This window comes from Glycine soja, chromosome 8, assembly GCF_004193775.1.
Source record: "Glycine soja cultivar W05 chromosome 8, ASM419377v2, whole genome shotgun sequence".
Lineage (NCBI taxonomy): Eukaryota > Viridiplantae > Streptophyta > Magnoliopsida > Fabales > Fabaceae > Glycine > Glycine soja.
The window spans coordinates 43,781,269-43,802,351 of record NC_041009.1 but is presented as its reverse complement, the minus strand read 5'-3'; the positions used below and the strand labels follow the sequence as shown (position 1 = coordinate 43,802,351).

At 31.4% G+C, this 21,083-nt stretch overlaps 2 protein-coding genes across 4 annotated transcripts; one reads left to right on the top strand and one right to left on the bottom strand.

Annotated features, from left to right (window-relative positions):
• Positions 1-735: 735 nt before the first annotated feature.
• On the bottom strand, positions 736-6,982 carry LOC114423407 (heat shock 70 kDa protein 16-like). Its single transcript, XM_028390160.1, has 10 exons — positions 6,830-6,982; positions 5,149-6,455; positions 4,620-4,832; positions 3,759-3,854; positions 3,522-3,668; positions 2,715-2,909; positions 2,109-2,255; positions 1,909-2,037; positions 1,691-1,821; positions 736-1,190 (listed from the first exon to the last, which is right to left on the bottom strand). Exons 2-10 carry the CDS (start codon positions 6,316-6,318, stop codon positions 1,109-1,111), a joined length of 2,310 nt encoding a protein of 769 aa, XP_028245961.1. The 5' UTR covers positions 6,319-6,455; positions 6,830-6,982; the 3' UTR covers positions 736-1,108.
• A 9,058-nt stretch (positions 6,983-16,040) lies between these two features.
• LOC114423406 lies at positions 16,041-19,867 on the top strand. 3 transcript variants are annotated; one of them, XM_028390159.1, is made up of 3 exons: positions 16,041-16,191; positions 18,044-19,268; positions 19,429-19,867. In XM_028390159.1, the coding sequence occupies exons 2-3, from the start codon at positions 18,069-18,071 to the stop codon at positions 19,558-19,560; spliced, it is 1,332 nt and encodes a 443-aa protein (XP_028245960.1). In that variant the 5' UTR covers positions 16,041-16,191; positions 18,044-18,068; the 3' UTR covers positions 19,561-19,867. The 3 variants fall into 3 exon arrangements, with proteins under 3 accessions (XP_028245960.1, XP_028245957.1, XP_028245959.1); XM_028390156.1 differs by having other exon boundaries at positions 19,420-19,867; XM_028390158.1 differs by having other exon boundaries at positions 16,043-16,191; positions 18,048-19,268; positions 19,420-19,867.
• Positions 19,868-21,083: the final 1,216 nt, after the last annotated feature.

The following is a 21,083-nucleotide window of genomic DNA, read 5'->3' as shown; positions in this document are numbered from 1 at the left end:
TTACCGGAAATAAAAATAAAAAAAACATATTTAAATCTATTTTTTTCATTTAGGTTACATGTACTTTTTCATGATAATACTATATTCTAATTTATTGTATTAACTATTATGAATGGATTATTCATCTTAATACACATCATTTTTATCTTCTATAAACTCTACTCTTGTTTTCTCTTTTTCTTTCCTTTTTTTTTACTCTGAGTTATATTTTATTTAACATTAATAATATTTTTTAACAAAAAATTTCAATTTTGATTTGTTTATCCAATCCAGTTAATAAAATACGAAAATCATTCCTTTGGAAGCAATTTGCAATATAAGTCAAATGTAATGTTAGTCTTTACTATACAACAATAATAATATAGCAAATAAATAATCTAGGGTCGCATTTATTTCACAAATTATTTATTTATTTCCAAAAATATGATATTGAAAAAATTATCTCTCTTATTGTTACTTAGACAATAAAAATTATTGAAATTATTGCAGAATATATCATATTTTTTATAAAATACTCGAAAATAACATTTCCAATTTATATTCTCAACAAAAAATATTCCCATAACTAAAGAAATAATTTATGAAACAAATGCCCCCTAATGTTACAAGCAACCATAGAACATAATAATTTGAATAGAAGATAGAACATAATAATTTGAATAGAAGAACAACATATAAAATTGATAGACTAAAAAAAAAGTAGAGTTATGCAAAGTAAATTGTGGCCAGCCTAACAATAATAATAACAGTCATTTAATTTCATTCATTATCATAAAGCCGCGTAACACGTTCTTATATGCTAAAAGCTTCACAACAGACTCCGACATTATTCGAGATTGACCAATCAATTTTGTAAGAATTTATTTGAGCACAAAGCAGAAACAAGTGCCACTAATACTTCACACATTTTTTTTCTTCCCTAAAGCAGAATCTATTCGATTCATTTGAAGAAACTATATCATATCAGAAAATATTAGATAGATTATGAAAATACAAATCGCTGCAAAGCAAAAATGAAAGGAAACTTTTTTTTTCTATATTTGTCAGATGGTATCAGTGATGAAAACTTGGGTCTTCAGTTCCATGTGGTATAATCACATCAATGTATTCATGGATCATTGAAAGTATCCGGCTTGTCTTTGTCTTCTGGAGATGGAGAAGCCTTAGATCCCAATATCTGTTGGCATTTTCTGAAAACCACCAAAATAGAACATTTGTTAATGTTGAGATAAAATCAAAGGGAAAAGACAAGCATGTTTACAAGACCATATGAACAATGTTTTGAACAAGCAAGTGTATAATTCAAAGGACAAAACATAGATGTGGTTCCTTAGGAGTTTTTGGTGCTATTTTCCAATCAAAATTAGAGTTTCACCTCGGTAATCTGTGTAATAAATGTTTGCATTAAATGTTAACTTAGGTTAACAAGATGAAACTCTAATTCTGATTGAAGTACATTAAAAGTACCTAAAAAATTGTATCTAAGTATTGTCCTAATTCAAAATGATCACGAGAAATATTATTCCCTATGAAATCTGTTGATATCATATGTGGAACTTTATTACACATGAATCAATAGATTTGATTGCCTAACTAAGATTTTATGAATAGTTGTTCTCTAGACTTGTGTCGCATGGATTCATAGAAAACAATAAATATACACTTCTGAAAAAGAAAACAGAAATCATACAAGTTTAACTCCTCTGTCTTGCTCTTGATATCACTTGACCATAATATTGGGTCAGTATTCTTTGGAAATGATTCTTGTTGCTGGATCTTCTCTTTCAACCACTGCTCCACTTTATTGCACTCATTGATGATCTGAAACAATAAACTCATCACATGAAAGCTGATCTTAAGGGCAGCATCATAATCACAAAAGCATATACTAGCATAAATCTTTTGTACCAGTTCTTTATCCTGGGGTGGAAGGGAATCTGCAGAAGCACGATGCTTTAAAATGCACTTTGATAAATCTCGTGTAGCATGCACTCTTTCTTTATCATCTTTGTACCGATTCTCAATTGGATCTACCAGCTACAAGAGTACATAGATTATAAACAAGAAGTACAGCATGGAATTCAGTAATAAAAGGGGGGGAGGGAAACCTTTTTCAGATCTTCCAGTTTTGAAGAATAAGCATGTTCAGTTTCATCAACACCATCCTCATAAAGCCATTCCTCAGTCTCTTGAAGGCTTCTAGATATGCCATCCTTCTCTTGTTCACTTGCAAAGCTCCGATATGTGTGGAAGAGCTATTCAAATAAATGAAGTTAAATTTCAGCTCACAAAGCAAAATAGAACCAAAAACATAATCTTCAAATGCCAGTATAGAGTCAGTAGCATTGAAAGAGATACAAATTTAAAGATTTAAAATTTCCAACCCTTCACAGATAAGATTACAAAGAAACCAATCTCGGCCTTGCATTTACAAATGAATCACCACAGAAAGTCATGACAATCAATTTTCAAATTTCAATAACTACACCATAAAATTTCTCATGTGACACACTCAAGACTTTTAATTAACTTAACAAAAGTTAAATCCAATTCTTTAAAAAGGAACATGTCTGTTTTCTTTTTTGAAAAAAAGGATCAGCCAATGGACAAAACTATTTATAGCTTATGCTTAGTGTGTGACCGCATAAAATCCAAATAACCCTTCATCAAAATACCCAGTCGTGTCTACAATTTTTGAGACATTGCATCTATACCTTACTCCTCATATCATAAACAAAAGACTCCAAGCTATTCTTCTTTTCTTTGGTTTGCTCTACAATTCTGTCCTGTTGGGCTAACTGGAGTTCTTTTTCAAGAGCTTCTGAGATCTCTGCCTTTGTCATTCCACCATAGACATTCTCATTCACTGGCACATTAAGCCTTCTATTATCTTTTCTTGTACCATCAGCCTGTAAAAAGGTATGATAGAAATATTTTAATAACTCCCAATACCAAAATGAATCATATTTGCAATCATAATTATCACCGCAAAAATATTATATCACCAGAATCACAATCAGCCTTTGAAAAGGAATGATAATTATAATAAAATGGTTTAAATGCCCTTTTGGTCCCTATAGTTGCAATTTTTAACCCTTTACACCAGATCCTTTAAAATTACCACAAAACTGAAACTGTCTAAATTTTTTGGTAGTGAAAGTTTCTGTTTTGTAGCAGTTTTGATGGCAAGAACCAAAGGGATAAAAAAATTGCAACTATAGGGAACAAAATGAGATATTTTAAACTATAGGGACTAAAATGGAAAGTGGTTGCAACTATAGGAACCAAAAGGGTAACTAAAACTAATAAATTTACTCCTAACAACAAATGGACTTTATGAAAATCAATCATGACAAATGTCACAGAATTCATCAGAGATTATGGCAATTGCTTCTTACATTTTATCTATACGATTTTCCATGCTCAAAGGATAAAATTGCCAGAAATCTCCAACCTCTGAGATTTCCCAGAAAGGAAAACTGAAAGTGAGATAAAGAGAAGGGGAAAACATGAGTACTTACAGAACTACATGGAAATTCCAACTTCTTATTGGTATCATCTTCAAACCCATTGGTAACTGTCTCAGAAATGGGATCAATGTCCATTGCATCAGAATTTGAATGATAATCACCAGCCATAACCAAATCATCCATGTCATCCTTGATCAACTGAAACCATAGAAAGGTTTATGTGCAAAGATCTCTCTTAGAAAAACTAATAATGCAGTATGGAAAGATAAAATGAGGCTTCTTACTTACTGTAGCTGATTCAATACTGACAATGCCATGCAGATCAAGTGGAACTCTAACTTTAACTCTGATCTTACTACCATGGGATCCATGGAAAGGACCAATCTGAAATGAAGTAGTGATCAAATGCATAAGCATATTTCAAGGTGTGGGCATGCAGATAATGCATGCTGAATTGCCATCACAAAGAATGACGTTAGATCTACCACATACACTTCTTTCTCCTAACATAATGATTTAGTCAAGTGTGTGCATATCCACAGAAAACTGATTCTGACTTTCATATTGTTATGCCTAATTAGTTTTACAACATGGTTTCCTTTTATGTCAAAACAAGTAATAGTCAGTCACAGGCCATTTGTAACGAAGTTTATCTCTTGTTGGGAAATAGCGTGAGGGGTCTATTGCAACAGCTCTGGATCCATTGAAGTGATTTTTTTCACTTGATGCCAATAACTGAGAAGAGTCAACAAAATGTTTGGAGATATTACATCAACAGATTCTAAATATTGGAATATTACAGCTCAAAAAGAAAAGGTGTAGATTGTGGGAATGATGATATTCTACCAAAAACAAACTTCTCTGTGGGATTTAAATTTTAAACATATATAAGAATAATTAAGTACCCAAAAAGTAAAATAAAGAATGTTAAAAAGTCCACATAGATTTACCCCCTAAAAAAAGTGCTCACACAAAAGCTATAGTGCATGATTTGCATTAAACACACAGGAAAACCAGGAGAGTGAGGATGATAACTACTACTAAGAAAGGGGGGTGGGGTGGTTGACAAGAAAATTTAAAACAGATAAAAATGTGCACAAAATAATTTTAACTGCTTCACATTAGCTGAATGTTCTAAAGAGGGCATACCGTGACACAGCTAATTTTAGGAGATGTCCTAGGTGGTAGTTCATCTGGGTTAGCATAGAAAGCTTCCAAATGAAACAAATTACTTCGCTGAAAGGTTATGACTTTAACACTTGGAAAGGGTTGGCCTCTTGGGAAAAGTACACCATTTGATCTCACAGCAACTGGACCTTCATCTGATGAAAGTCCAATTGAAAAGGGAATAACATCCTTGACCTGAACAGACATGAGAAATCACATTAATTATATAGAGAACAATATGACAAAGAGAGGCACGTGAGTCTATACAAATGAGTAATGGAAATTACATTTCAAATAAAAAAAAAAAGAGAGAGAAAAAATGGAACTATGGAAGACAATCAAAAGGTTGAAAACAAAACTTGTTAGAATAAACCTAGGTAACAACTTGATCCTTTCAGAATTACTAATTTACTACATTTCTAAGGATCTACAAACTCAATTCTAATCAGCAATATATATTTATAACATAAGATAAGATGAGAATATATTAGGAGAAAAAAAATACGCAAACCTCGTATTCTCTCACGCGGTAAACAGGACTGAGCATTGCACACTGTAGAGCACAACCACGAGCTACACACTCACTTGCATTCAGCTGTCGGCTGGGTTCTCTCTTGAACAGAGAAGTTAGTGATGTACTTATAGCTGGAATCCTAGAACCTGAACCAACTAGCTCTACAGAAGAAATCTTCTCTGCTGTCAAGTTTGCATCAGTTAATGCTCTGTGGCAAGGAATAGAAACTCTCTCCAGTAATCCTGATGCCAGCTTCTCAAATTCTTCCCTTGTGATAAATCCCTTAACATCTTTCCCGTCCATCAAGCACTCGATATTTAGAGGTGCCTCTAGATTTGCACTCAAAACTTTCTTCAATTTCTCACATGCTGCACGTAGCCTAAAGCACGCCTTTGTTTTAGAATACACGTCAATGTGGTACTCTTCCTTGAATTTTGCTGCAAAATGACTAAATATAACCTCATCAAAGTCCCTCCCTCCTAAGCTCCTATCAAATGCATGTGAAAGTATCTCCATTTTCCCAAACTCAAATGATGCAATACAGACCTGAGTATCACAGTGACCAATGTCAATAAATGCAACATAAGCTGGACCTGCACTGCCAAAATCTGTTTTATACATTCCATAACTAAGGGCAGTTGCAGTACAATCATGGATCAATCTCAAAGGCTGCAACCCGGCAATTTTCGCTGCATCAAGATACGCCCGTCTCTGCAAGTCGGTAAAGTAAGATGGGATCCCAATAACACAATCTGAAATGGGCATCTCCAAATCGTTTTCGGTCATAGTCTTTAAGTGAGCAAAGAGCATGGACAGAAATTGAACAGGTGTAAATACATGAATCTCCCCCGAGTACTTCAAGTGAATCAAAATGCCTCCATCTTGACCCTCAGAAGTCTTACCAGGGAGCATTTTCAGCTCTTTTTTCACATCAGGGTCTGCAAACTTCCTTCCAATTAGTCTCTTTATTTGAGATATTGTGGACTTGATGTGCATCATAGCAGAAGCAGCACCAGCAGACCCCAAAATCCGCTGCTTCTCGCTGAAGCAGACCACAGCCGGGGTTTCACGTTTGGATTCATAATTCAACAAAACATCAATGCCACGTTGCCTAACTACAGCAATGACACAGTTCTCATTACCAATGTCAAACCCCACCACACTCATCTCAACTCACTTGCACCAAACTTCAACCAACTAGTCCAATCCAATTCACCCACTCTACTCAACCAACACCCCCAAAATCCAAAACTTCACCAGATTCCACAAAACCAGCCCAGAAACCTAGGCTTCACCACAAATCACTACAAAACAAAACAAAAGGGATTTAAAAAGACACATCAAAATGATAAACCTTTATCATCAAAATGAAAGTACTAACAAACTAAACTCCATCTACTATTGCTGAAAATTCCTTAGATTGCTCATCAGGTGCAAGCAGGAACAAAAGTAAAAAATGGGGCAAAAAGGAAATGGTGAAATGGGGGAGGGGGAACCAACAATTTACGCCAAACCCATTACTAAAATCATATTTTTCCGTTGAATTTTCCTTCATTTCCCAGAAAAATTGAGGGGGGAAAAGAGGGGCATGTTTTCAATGTAACAAAAAAGCCACATAAGCTAACAAAAAGTGGGTTGAGCCAATCTGAATTGAACAGCAACGAAGAAAGGAATATACCTTACGGATGGTGGAATCAAGAAGCATTTGGGATTGCATAGTGCGGGTGGTGACGAAGATGGAAGACAAAGAGAGTGAGAGAGAGAAAAATCTTCGCTTTATGTCAATGGCACGAAGCAGGGGTTTTTACAGAAGTGAGCAACGACGCCAGATATGAGAAAAGTGAGTTTATTTGGGGTCATATTTGTAAAAAGTGGTTTTGTAATTATACCCTCTAATTCAAGAGTGAAGAAACAAGGGTGGGATGGAAATATAAATAGTACAATTTGGTCCTAGTGGTGGCTTACCCTTTGGCCTCTTTTTCTAATTCAGAATTTTTTTTAAATATATAAAAGTGGGGTGATATGTTTACTTAAAAAAAGTAGGTTTGCATATTTATAAATAATTTGTTTTAATAAAAATATTAATGCTTAATATATCTTAATATAATCTTTATTATTTCCCATTGTTTTAATGTATCTTTATTTTTAATATACACAAGTCCAAATTTTCTCGCAAAAGTTTGAGGTTATTTTGATAACTTTAAATGCATTAAAACAATAATGTTCAATTAAAATGTCATTTAATTAGGTTTCATGCACTATTTTATTATAGATAAAATAATTTAAAATATATTACGATAATGATGCAATTAGACATATCATATTAATTATAAATTTATTTTAAAATAATTAAATTTTTATTGTATAAAGTAATATACAGAGGTCCAAATTTCTCCCCAATAAGATTATTTTGTAATTTTAATTACACTAAAATAACAATGTTGACTAACAAAATATGCAATTAAAATATTTAATTATGTTTCATCCACTACTTAGTTACAAATAAAATAATTAAAAATATATTATGAAAATGATGCAATTAGATGTATCATTACAAATTTCTGATGAAATAATTATTTTTTATCTTTATCTTTATTTTTATTTTTGTTATATAAAGTAATATACACAAGCCTAAATTTTCCCAAAAGTTTGAGGTTATTTTGATAATTTTAAACATATTAAAATAATAATGTTCACAAATAAAAGATGTAATTAAAATATTTTTTAATTGTGTTTCATGCACTATTTAATTACAAAAAAAATAATTTAAAATATATCTTTATTATATAAAGCAATATACACAAGTTCAAAATTTTCCTCCAAAAGTTTTGAGGTTATTTTGATAATTTTAAACACATTAAAACAATAATGTTCCATAAGCGATATTTATAGGTTTGCTTGATAAAGTAATCGTTGTCTCCAAACGATATTCTTTTTTGTGTTTTATCTATTGTTTGAAGTTGGGTTAGTATTGAAGCATTTAATGTTTGGAAGTAGGCTATTATGGGAGAGTAGATTAAGTCCCTCACATGTGGGAAAAGTCATTTTGGCTGTAAAATGTGTTTTTCCTAGAGACAAGTGTTGATGTATAGTAAAAATGGCTACACTTAATTTTTTTAGATGACCTCTCTTCTTCTCCATTTCTTTGATTTGGAGCTTTGGCCCTCTTTTCCAATTTCTTTATTAGTGTATTTATCTCCTTGTTCATGTCATCAATTTTGAATAAGCCACAATTTATTGACCAGCTTCCAAATTTAATTGCAAACATCATCATATATTCACTAGATCCCAAATTAAATTACAAACATCACCATAAAATAAATTGAAATATATAAAAAAAACATAAATTGAGAAAAAAAAAATAAACACACTTCTATGATCTTAATGTGGTCGACCTTACTTAGGATATTTTCATCTTTGTCGTGAACTTGCAGAAGTCGTGGGAGGCATCCATGGATAGCTTATTGACACCAACAAGGACACTGATGGAAAGGTGTGAATGGGAGAGGGAGGCGCCACGGGTGGGAATGGGTTGACTTCGAATCTAGTTTGTTCGAGTGGGTTTTGGTGAAGTTGTTGGTAGAGGAAGATGGGCTGGAGAAGCTTGACTATTTGAGGAGGAAGAAATAGATGGAAGGGAGAGAGAAGTGGAGGGGCAATGAATCGAATTTGCATGACAAGAAAGTAGAGCATTTAAAAAAAAATGATAATCCGATGTATGCAATCTTACGGTAGTCTCACACATCCTATGGTCAAAATGACTTTTCCACTGTAGGAGACTTAATCGACTCTCCCACAATAGCCTACTTTTGTCATATTTCAATCACCCACAATTGATAAAGCATTATGATTATCTTCTTTGGGTAGCAATCCAATCTAACTTTAGAAAACTAACCACCTTGTATTTAGTGAAGTGCATCATTGTCTAATGTGGTGCGTCTTTTTATGTAGTTAGAGGCTTTATTTATACTTAAACTTTTTCCTTCCTTTCACTTTTACAAATCATGTGAAGAATATTCAAATTAAAATTCTCTCCAAGAAGGATCAAATCAACAACACACTCATTTGGTCTTAAATGCTACATAGTTTAGCATCTGACTACTAACATTACATCTGATACATCAAACGCAAATAGAAAACTTTTGTCTATTGGCATTTTGGATGCAACTTTTTTAAACTTAGCATTTATACCTTCCCACTTTAGTAACCACTAGGGCAACCTTCTTGGATAATCAACATTGACTACGTTGCATAACTGCCACACATCAAGTCGGAAAAAAAAAAGGTCATTAAGAATCATTCACAATAGAGGTTATCAAAAAAGTATCATCCAACATAAACTTAGATTATTTGAGGCTATAGTAAAGCTATAGAGTCAAATCAAATAAGATGATGAATCATATACGCTAAAAAATGGGTTTTAATGGTTAGATTTAATTTTTTCCCCAGAAATTTCATTGGTAACTAAATCAGACCAAATCATGTATCAAAGAGTTTAAAACTTTGGAGTATGCTTGAGTTGAAAGCTTAGAGTAGTATGCCCTTTTGTTTTAATATATTTTGGATTTGTGTTATTTTCTCCATTACTACATGTCAAAGATTCCTTGTTTCTAAGATGTTAACCAGTGGAAATCCACTCACCTAATCTATGACTCAACTAATGTCAAATCCACTCAACTCGATGAAACATACAACAAAAAATGGGCTGAAATATAAAGGGTTTAATTTGTTACGAATTGATATTTTTAGGCTTAATTTGGTCAAACTTGACCATTGCTCATCCCTAATTTCACAAAACAACTATAATTTTTTTACTTAAATAAAAAAGCTTAAATATATTTTTTGTCTCTGTAATTTGACATTTTTTTCATTTTTATCCTTACATTTTTTTTCATTTTGGTACTTGTAAGATGTGTTAGATAGCATTTTGAATAATAAAAAATACTTAAAATAGTGAAAAAACATTATCTAAAATATTTTAAAGATGAAAAATAAAATAAACATATTATATAAAAACTAAAATGAAAAACTAAATTACAAGAACAAAAATATATTTAAATCTAAATAAAATATGCAAATAGTAGACAAATATCCACGCATCTTTACCTACAAGAGATCCATATGACCATATCGTGTGCCAACGCCATATCCTCTAGTGAAAATGCATGACCCCTCTATATGAATTACTCCAAGAAGTGCACCAATATTGACCATATATTATAATGAATTTATTATAGAAACATTTAATAAAGGTCATCACACAGTTAAAATTAATACCTCTTCGGCATCAGTAATATGAGCAAGAGCAAGAGGTAAAAATATAGAATGACTTGGCTGCACAAAACCAATGTAAAAAAATAAAAAATAAAAAGAATATTATAATAAAAATTTGGCATATGCATGCTTCGCAACTTAAAACTTTGAATCCAACAAAAAGGAGGAACAAATGCATGGTATTGATTCTATATATCAAAACAACAGTTCACGGAATTATCTGCTTCTCAAGTGCATGCAATAGCATTGATGCCTTAGCACACATGACATGACTCACTTCCAAATGATTTTATGGCTATAGTCACCTCACTCACGTGAAATCTTCCACCCCATCATTAGTACCATTGGTATCATTCACAAACCCATTAATAGCATCATTGAATACCTTAAAGAAATGGATTATAATAAAACCATTGTTTGCAACTAAGGAAGACACCACAATTATGAATTCAATCGGCTTGATTTTTAGCAAGATTACGAATAGTTAGTCAATCAACTTCAACTAAATCACACAAAGCCAAATGATCATTTTTTTACGAAACAGTCAATAATAAAAATAATGCACAATAAGAATTGAATCATTTGTAGTAATTGTATTACATAGTTTAATATTTTTTTTCAGTTAACAGTAGACTCACATGTAAAGGGGAAGATACAACAATACATGTTAATTTAGGGCTTAAAATGTTTAATCTAATAGACTAGGATGGAAAGTACATATTTTTTAAGGGGTAAGTGCTCGATTCTTAAAAAAAAGATGGAAAGTACAGTTAAATCAATAAATTAAGGGGTAAATGATCGATTCTTAGTATGTATAGTTAATTATTTTAATATTATAATTTCTGTATTCGAAGTTCTTCTTTAAAACAAACTTGTGTGTAAAAGAAACTTATTTAGAATATTTTTAATAACATGCATGTAAAAAGATAAAATTATATGTGCTACTTGAACAGGATAGTTGTTTGAAATTTGTAAATGTAAGAATTTCATCAATTTCACTATGAGATAATAGTACATGCATTAATAATTACAGGAGTTTTTACATTATATATTATTATCTAATTACAAATTATAATATATATAAATTTATTAATTTTTAATTGACAGTGGAATTTTTTTAATTGCCGAAAATACATATAAATTAAACTTTTCCACTGTCCGTTAAAAAAAGTATCATCGCATAGAAAATAAAAATCGAATAAGGATCGATTCAATTATTTTTTCATTTGTTAATAAAGGATCAATTATCATAACATCAATTTCCACCGGAATAATGACAAATCTTTGTTGAAAATTTAAACACTCACAAAATAAATATTTTCCATCCAACATAATTTATTCTATATCCAAAACTCAATTAGCAACTATTCCTATTAGTTTATTTGTGAAATAAGCCCCAATCAATGGACAAGATTACTTTTTTTTTTACAACTCATGCGACCATTATTTGTTTTAACACTTTACAATCCATAGCCTCTGAAAGTAAATAAAACTGATAGAAGCTCCAACCAATTTACCAAACCAAAGCATGTCTCAAAGTTCCCCCCAAAAAAGAACGTAAAGAAAAGGGAGATAAAGAGTAAAAAGCAACACATGCAAAAAGCCAAACCAAAGACGTGTTGCCCAAGGCAACGTAGACAAACAGGGAAAAACCTCACATCTTTCTACATTTAAAAACAAAATAAAACATAAAAAAATGAAAAACTAACGTACACGAAATGCTTGACAGGTCAGTTTTAAAATTAGGTAAAATTATTGTTAAATCATTAATTATAATTAAAATGTTTTTTTATATATATTTGAGTAAGAGAAATAAAACTAACCATACAACCATATGCTAAATAAATGAAATCAAAAGTTTGTTAAAGTCTCGTAATTACTCAAAAAGCGATATTTTAAAAAATTCACATAACTTATATGTTTTAGTTTTAATCATTCCTAATGAAAAAAATAATTAATATTCCTTCTTGGCATTCTAAAAATGTGTGTGTGAGGAATTACTTAATTGAATATTTCATATTATAAGTTGGATAGCTAGAGGACGTAGCTCATTGTGTCAATATTGTAAACCTCACAATATTTAGTATGATATTTAATTCTTATGGATAAAAAAATATTATAAGTTGCATTATATTATATATTATTAAAAAGTTTTTTAAGACATTTTTTAAATAAACTAATTAATATAGAAATAAATTCAAATATATAAATTTTAAATTAATACAAATATAAGTCAGTTATACTAAATTTTAAAAACAAAAATGTATCACAATAAATTTTTAAACATATTAAACTCATAACAAAATAACAAAAACATTTATTATAAAGATTTTTTTACAATTTTTTTTACTCTTTTGATTCTTAAATAAGTGTCATCCTAAATTTTATTACACAAATTAAAAAAAATTAATATTTTTTCAAAACTAATGTTAACTATTAATATTAGATTAAAAAAGCGAAAAGGACACACTATAATTAGAAGTATCAGTACAAAATAATTAATATTCAGGTGAAAAGCAAATATGACATTTATTTTTAGACAATTTTTTCTTCTTCTAATTGTAATGAGATGGAGAGAATACTAATTTGGAGTACTTAAAAATTGTTAAATGCTAGTTAATCAGAAAATTTTATGCCATTTATTAACACAAACTAATTAAATTTTTCTAGCTACTTTTAGGATGCCCTAAAATGACCGTAGTTTTAAACTTTAAAAAAAATTAAATTGACTAATGGTTTCATCTTTTAATGAGATATTCAAACATTTATTTCAATTTTACACTCTAATAAATATTATTATGATTAAAAAAAACTTATTAATACCGTTATTGAAAGTAAGAAAGAAAATAAGGATAGTTTAATAAAATTATTTCCTAATAAATATTACTTGAAATACTTATTTTTTAATTTGTGTGAATAAATCTTAAATATTAATATTAAATCTTAAGTATTATCCATAGATGAATTTAAGTAAAATCAACTTGCCAATCGACTACTCACTTGATTTAACACACTTTTACAATTGTCATGTCTGTTATTCCTAGTGATACACTCTGTCTTTCACTAAAAACTACTCTGACTTCTGCATTTGCTACCATTCCCCATCTTCCAAATCAGTGTTCCACTTTTCACTTCTTTCCCTTTTCCTCATTTAGTATGGAAGCCATACTAAAATGTATTTCTTTTTTTTTTTAATTAATGTGCCACATATCTGAAGTCAGAATGATATTAGTTGATATATTTTTCTTTAATAATTTCTTTTGACTGAATTTTTTCTTTAAATTTTAAAAATTCTAATCTACATATTTATAGTTAATGTAAGCTTTTTCATGAAAATAATAATAATGTAAGCTTCAAGTCTAAAATAGCCTGACATTAGCAATAAAAAAAACCTGACACTTAAATCCATATATCAGTCAAGAGGGGAGTAGATTGGGGTTGCCCCTTATGCATGTGATTTGCATATGGACTATGTTGTATACCCAATCCCTTCTTCTTAAGGCCAGTTGCTCTTGTAAAAATTGACTGTTTCTTATTCTATTGCTTGAAGCTTGTCTTTTTGTTATGTTTTGGGGGAAATAAGAAGGAACTCTTCCATGAGATTGACAATTGAATTTAGGATTTTGACAGTCTTATCCATTCTATAAAAAAAAAACTAAACTCCTTGAAAATCTGATCTCTAGTTTTTATTTTAGTTTGCCATATTTTGGCTGTCTATGCTAAAAAGCTTGTTCAGAAACATATTCACAATTGAAATATGGATTCTCTCTACCTTCAACTAAATATATTATCATGTACGTCTATGAAGCTTTAGTGTGATGCTCTATGCTATTTTATTTGTAGTTTCCATAGACTCACAAAAACCAAAAATTTATAAGTGTCCTGGGTTTAGTCAGTGGTATGGCTGATTCAAACAATGTTTAAGAATTGCATGGTTGTCTTGATTTTTAACTGTTAATGGGTCCAATTACCGGGAAAAATGATCTAGAATATTCCCATCCTTTGTCGTGGCTCAACAACTATGTGTTAGAAATATGTACTACAATATTATCATTTAAAAAAATAGTTTTAAGTTAATCATAAAGCCCTGATAAGTGTCCTTTAAGTTGAGTCATACAAATTTATTTCCTAAGAATGTGAGTCTAGCAATGTAATATTCGTTTGGTACAAATTATAAACAAATAACCCTCTGTCTTTAATTATAGATCAATTTTAAAATTTTGTTTGTTTTTTTATAAGATTTTTTTAAATTTTTAGATGTATTAATTATTTTTTCTTATATATTCTTACTTAATTATTTTATTTCCAAACATTAATGAGTAAAAATTAAATGAAAAGAGAGCCTAAATAACGGATAGATTTAATGTGATTAACTATTTTTTTAAAGGGTGTCAATTAGTAGAGAAAGTCTTATAAGTAAGAAAGGAATTCTAAGAAATCTAGATTACATGTTTCTCTCTCTTTCTATTCCCATGTAAAAGAGTGTGAATTCTATAATATTTCTATTGAAATTGAAGTTGTTTTCTAACAAATAACTTTCCACTTTCATCATATTCTACCTCATTTTTTAAAATGTTTTTATTTTTGAATTAAAATAAATTTAAAAATATTCCAAAGAATGATGAGTATATTTACCAAACATCTTTGATGGGAATAATATTCCTAGTCATAGTGTTCTTGGGAATATCATGGTACATTGTTTTTAACTTTATACAAGGAGTGGATTTTCTGCAATTTAGGCATAGCTTGATGCAAATTACAGGTGGTTAGGGTGCATATAATCATATATTATGGACTATGGATATTAGCTCTTCACTCAAATTAATGCAAATAAAATCTTCACTTAATTTCATGTAATCAAAGTTCAGAATGAATTTAATGCTATAGTCCTGTTTGGGGATTTAGAGTTTGAAAGGGACAATAGGAAAAAAGAGTGGAGTAGCATAAATGAATATGTTAAGATGTCCCACAAGAACGAATAAGAAAATGATTTATTGTATATGAGGAGATATTTAGTGTTACACCTATAGTGAAAAAGATGATAAAAAATCAATAAAGGTAGTTTGGATCAAGGTTGTCAAATTGAGAATTGCCAAGTAAATTTTTGAATCTTAATCATAATTTATATTAAATCGTAAGATTTATAGACAAGGAAAAATAACTTTAAAATATATCATATAAATGATATATAGTGTTCAATGCAATAGTTCTTAACTAGAAATAGATAAAACAACTTAACCATAAGTCTTATAAAACAAAATTATTAGATTTATCTAGTGTTATAAATGGTGGTGTCAATCAACATGGTTTAATTTAGTTGGTTAAATAGGATGTGTGAGTATTGTAAACCTCTTAGAAACACCTTCAATTTATAAGGATAAAAACAAAAATAAAAACAAATGATGGTAGCATGGTAGGTGACAAAATTTTAATAGACAGACCGCCATGATATGAGAATGGTGTGCCACCATAAGGGTGGTGCTAGTGATAGTACGGTGTGCCCAAGGAGGAAATGGCAACAAAAATTTAAAAAAGAAAAAGAAAAAAAGGACTTGGGCCATGTGGTCAGACCCGAGATGAGCCCATAAGGGTTTAAAACCCTAAATTTGAATGATAACCTTTCTAAGATATAAGACGGCGAAAAGCATATCTTCTTCCCTCATGAAGCTTCCCCCAAGCGACCACGCTGTCCATTCTTTGCCACCCTCAATCTCTGTCCTTTGGCGACCTCCATCCATCCATGAACTTCTCCGACAACCTCCTTCGGTGATTTTTATTTTTGCTTTTAAAAAATACCTTTTTAATTCTTCAATTAATCTTTTCATTTATTTAATTTTGTTAAGCATCTATTTATTCTTCGCTTTGGCTCACTTGGGCCTCATGGTTTTTAAGGGTTCGCCCTGTTTTTTAGTTTTCTTAATGCTTGCCGCCATGATTTGCCATCCTCCTTGGTAGCTGGTTATATCTGAGTTTGTGAAGTCTCTATTTTGGAAGAACGAAATTGAAGCAATGAATCAAGCCAATCGAGATCATGCATTGAATGATTGGCAAATAAAGTAGTAGAATAATCACATAGGATAAATTCATAAGTGCTTATTCAATTCCTTTTCAACTTATCAATTTAAGCTTATATGACTTTACAGTTTCTTCAGAATTGGTGAAAGAAAAGTTAAAAAAAAAGTAATTATTGAATCGTGTGATTCATTCATATCATGTGTTGATATGAAATTGCTGTGGTTCATTCATATATTGTAAGATTCAAAGTCATTTGAGATTCATCTTAAGATACAAACTGATAGCTAGTCAAATTGCATCAGATTGTATGATTCAAATCATAAATTGTAAGGCTCTAATAATATGGTTTGGACATGTGCAAAAAAGGCCACTGGAGGCATCAATGAAGGGGTTAGATTGAGTGGTTTATAGCCCTGTGAAAAAGGATAGAGGGAGACAAAGAACAGTAGAGGAAATTATTAAAATGGATCTCATGCCCAATAATATTCCTGAAAATCTGGTTTTGTTCGGGTCTGATGGCATCGTGTGATCCATGCAACGGACCTCATATAGTGAGATAAGACCATTGTTATGATCATGATTGGGGTTATATGGTACAAAATGCTAGGTGGTAAAGCGTCAACAATAGTATTGAATATGTGTTGTGGAAATGAGAATGTTGCATTGGATAAGTAGTTGTATGAGAAAAGATAAGATAAAAAATGAATGTATAAAAGAAAATATATCCTTCATCTTATACCCCTTCCTTGAGTATAAATATATGCTCGGGCTTACTCCCAATTTCTGCACTTTTATAACTTAAGGTTGTGAGGAGGTACTAAAAACATGTTTTTTTTGTAAAGACTAAATTGCATGATATGAAAGTATAGGGACTAAATATATTTTACCCAACTTTTAAATTTAGATTTCAAAATTTGAAACTCTGATACCCTGACTATATATTTTTGAAATATGGCTTTGTAGTTATGCATTTAGGTTTTGTTTAGATAAACTTCTACATAAACACTTCTAGAAGAAGAAAATAAGAAGGAAAAATGAAATAAGCTTCTCTATAAGCTAAAATTAGCTTATGCATGAATTAAAAATTATCTTTTAGAGAATCTAATATGAGAGCGTTTCTACAAATTAGCTTATACACAGGCTAATTTTAGCTTATGGAGAAACTCATTTCATTTTTTCCTTCTTATTTTCATCTCCTATAAGTGCTTATGGAGAAATTTATTAGACAGGAATAAAAGCTCTAAATTCTTGTTTATAAAAGTGAAAAACTATTTAGAAAGAAGTTATGCTGTATTGGATCTCTTGTATTGTGATGTACACCATTTCAAGCAACCATGTTATTTGGTTTGTCACCAAATTGTCTGGCAATAGTCTTAGAATATATTTAATAACAATAAGCAATTTGCTAGTTCTGTCATAAGTTGTGTTATGATGTCGGTGTTTTGAGGAGTTGGGTTAATCACTATCAAGCAGACTTCAAATTTTTTCTTACTTATTGTCTTATTGAGAAAATTACAATTCTATCATGCTGAGTTTAACTACAAGTAAGCTATAGACTGTCTTTTTTTTTTATTTGGTAGCTTACACACTTTTGTCTCCATAGGTAGACATTGGAGTAACATAATAAGATGGACCAGCAAAACCAAAATAACACTCCAGATGGTTCAGGAGAGGTGCCTTTGAAGCGTAAACGTGGTCGTCCACGGAAATACCCAAAGCCAGATTCAGAGGAGAGTTCCTATATCCTAGTTAGTCAAAATAGAAGGCAGAATCCTGTTCGTGCTGAACAAGCTCCAGTACCTCCTGGATTTGAAGGGGTTAATGGAAATCAACAGCTTCAAAGGGGTCAAGAGAATCATTCAAATAATGCAATGGTGGGCCAGCTAGTTTCCGGTGTAATTGAGGCTGTATTTGATGCAGGATATTTGCTTAGTGTTAGAGTTGGTGATTCTAATACTACTTTGAGGGGGCTAATCTTCAAGCCTGGACGATACGTTCCTATTTCACCTGATAATGATGTTGCTCCGAGTGTTCCAATGATCCAAAGAAATGAAGTTTGCTTCCCCTCAAGAGCTGCTCAGGTTCAAACTCCTCTCCCAAAGGAAAGGAATGAACAGCCTGTGAATGTTCATAGAGTTGAAACTCTTGCAATGAATGGCTCACCATCTGTACCTCAGGTACCTGGAGGAGCTGTCAGTTCTAGTAACTTAGTTGCCTCTACCAGAAACAGCGTGCCTTCTGTGACGGGCCAGACCACTCATCAACTACCTAGAGGTAATGTGGTGCCTGTTCTGCCCCAACCTAATAATTTTACAAATGGGGTGCCAGTTTCTAATCAACCATCACAAGCCAAGACCCAAGTTTCTATAGGGAGTGGAGTGGTTGCTGCTAAAGAAATTCCTGTAGATGGAAACCATGCACTTGTCTCTCACACTCAAACTAGCCAGAATTTATTGCCAACCAGCATGCAAAGTGAAGGTGTTCCTCCACCACATAATCAATCTTCATCCAATGTGGCGAATGAAGATCAAGCTAAATCTGTGAGAATGCCTGGCATGCCTTTTGAGCAACTGGTTACTGAAGTTGTCAAGAGGATCCAAGCTCCGTCAGATGCCATGGATACCAAGATTGACAACAGCAAGTCAGGTGACATTACAGTAGCGAAGGATCCAAGCGGTAGGCAGGAAGACAAAGTTAATGAGATGGATCAACCGCCCATCTTGATTAAGCCTCTGCAAGCTGTACAGTCTCATCCTCAGGAAAGCTCGACGTCTGCTCCAAAACCTGCAGACTATACTGAAACTGGCAGAGTGAATGAGCTTTTGCAGGTAAAACAAAGCTTTAACTTATTTATATTTGTTAGCCATGTAAATGGTGGGAATTTGGGGGTGATGGAAGAAACCAACACTTTGTTACCCTTTAGTATGCTATGTACCTAAACTGTGACATATATGTATTAATGTGCTATAATTTAACAAGGTTTTGCAGCATAACAAAACGGAGAATCAGGCATCCTCCATAGCAGCTGAGCTAGGATCTGGAAACAAGTTGGATGATATAAGGAATTTAGAAACTGGACTTGAAGATGGTGGAACTGTTCAATCAGCAAAGCCTTTCTGAGCATTGAATACCTGAATTATAAATTTCTATCATTTGTGGCTATTTATTGTGCCTGCAGATTTATCTGTCATAAAGTAGGTAAATATCTGACATGGTGAAATATTTAGAGTTTTTAGTTCTAGTCTCAAGGATCTTAAATAATTTTAAACTTGCAAGCTTGTGGAGAAAAGGTAGCTTGTTATAGTTGTATTTATTGTTTTTACATTAGAGACCATACCTTCAAGTCGGATGTTAATTACATTCCTAGCAATCGAATATTGTCCAAAACTTTAATTTAATCTTTCAATCCATTTAATTGGGCAGTTAATTGCATTGTGTGCTTTATGGTGCTATTGTTACATTTGTTATTTACTGTTGTATTTATTGCTTATCTAGCCTAGGTTTTGGGTTTAGTTTTGAGATAAAATTTGAGTTTGTATTATTATTTAAATTTAAAACACTTTCTCTAGTTTTGAAAGTAAAAAAGGTTTTCACTTTCTTGTTTTTAATTTTTGAACTCCGTCCCTTAATCTCTTGTAATCGAGACCTCCACCTATGCATGTTCATCATCAGAACCAACTCCTTTTGAAACTTGTCCTCCCCATCTTCTCCAAGATCATTGGGCAGATGTTCGACATTGCCCCTGTCATACATGAGAATTCTGACAATAACTTCCATTGTCGCATTTCCTTTTGTGCCACACAAAGCAGCATATCAGATGTGGTTCTGTGTAGTCTTCTTTTTGTGGTTCTCATTTTAGGGTTTTGAATTTTGTGTGTTTGGGGTTTTGGTAGGTTTTTTCAATTTGAGTTTCTGGTATGGAGTCCTTTCTGACATAAGAGTGTTCTGTGTATCCACAAGTGTTTACAAGAGTAATATTTAAATTTCACCCAGAGCTGTAAATTTATTTCTCTAAAGTTTTTTAGCTGCACTGCAAATTTAATCTCTTTTTTTTGGTGAATAATTCTCATTAATTCACAATAAAAATTATATCAATTAATCATGCAATGCCACTTAATAAAGAAAATCACTACACTTTCTCAGTTGTTTTTAATTACTAGTGTTTGTTAAAAGAAGATATTCTTATCTAGCTAAAGGAGGATTACTTCTCATGAAAGTTACATGTGACTAAAAAAAAAATATAAACATAATTAAATATAAACGTTATTTTTATAAAACGTTTCTGACTTTTTTTATTGCCTCTATAGCATATACCTCCCTAATCCTTTAATCGGATATAGAGAAATTAGGTGAAGGGTAAATTATAAAACCATATTATTTCTCTCAAAGAAAATGGAAAGGGGAGGGATAATTTTTTTTCTTTGAAACGAAAAATTTATCCTTTTACTTACCAACTCATTAGTAGATAAAAAAGTGATTTAACATCAGCGCATTCTTATTTTCTTTTTAACCAATAAAAAAAGTTTGCTTTTTCTTTCTTTCTTTCTTTCTCCTCTAAAAACACACACGAAAAATTATTTTATCTTTACCTAAAAAAAAAGTAAGGAAAATAACATTAAGGTGCTATTTCAACATTTTGTTAG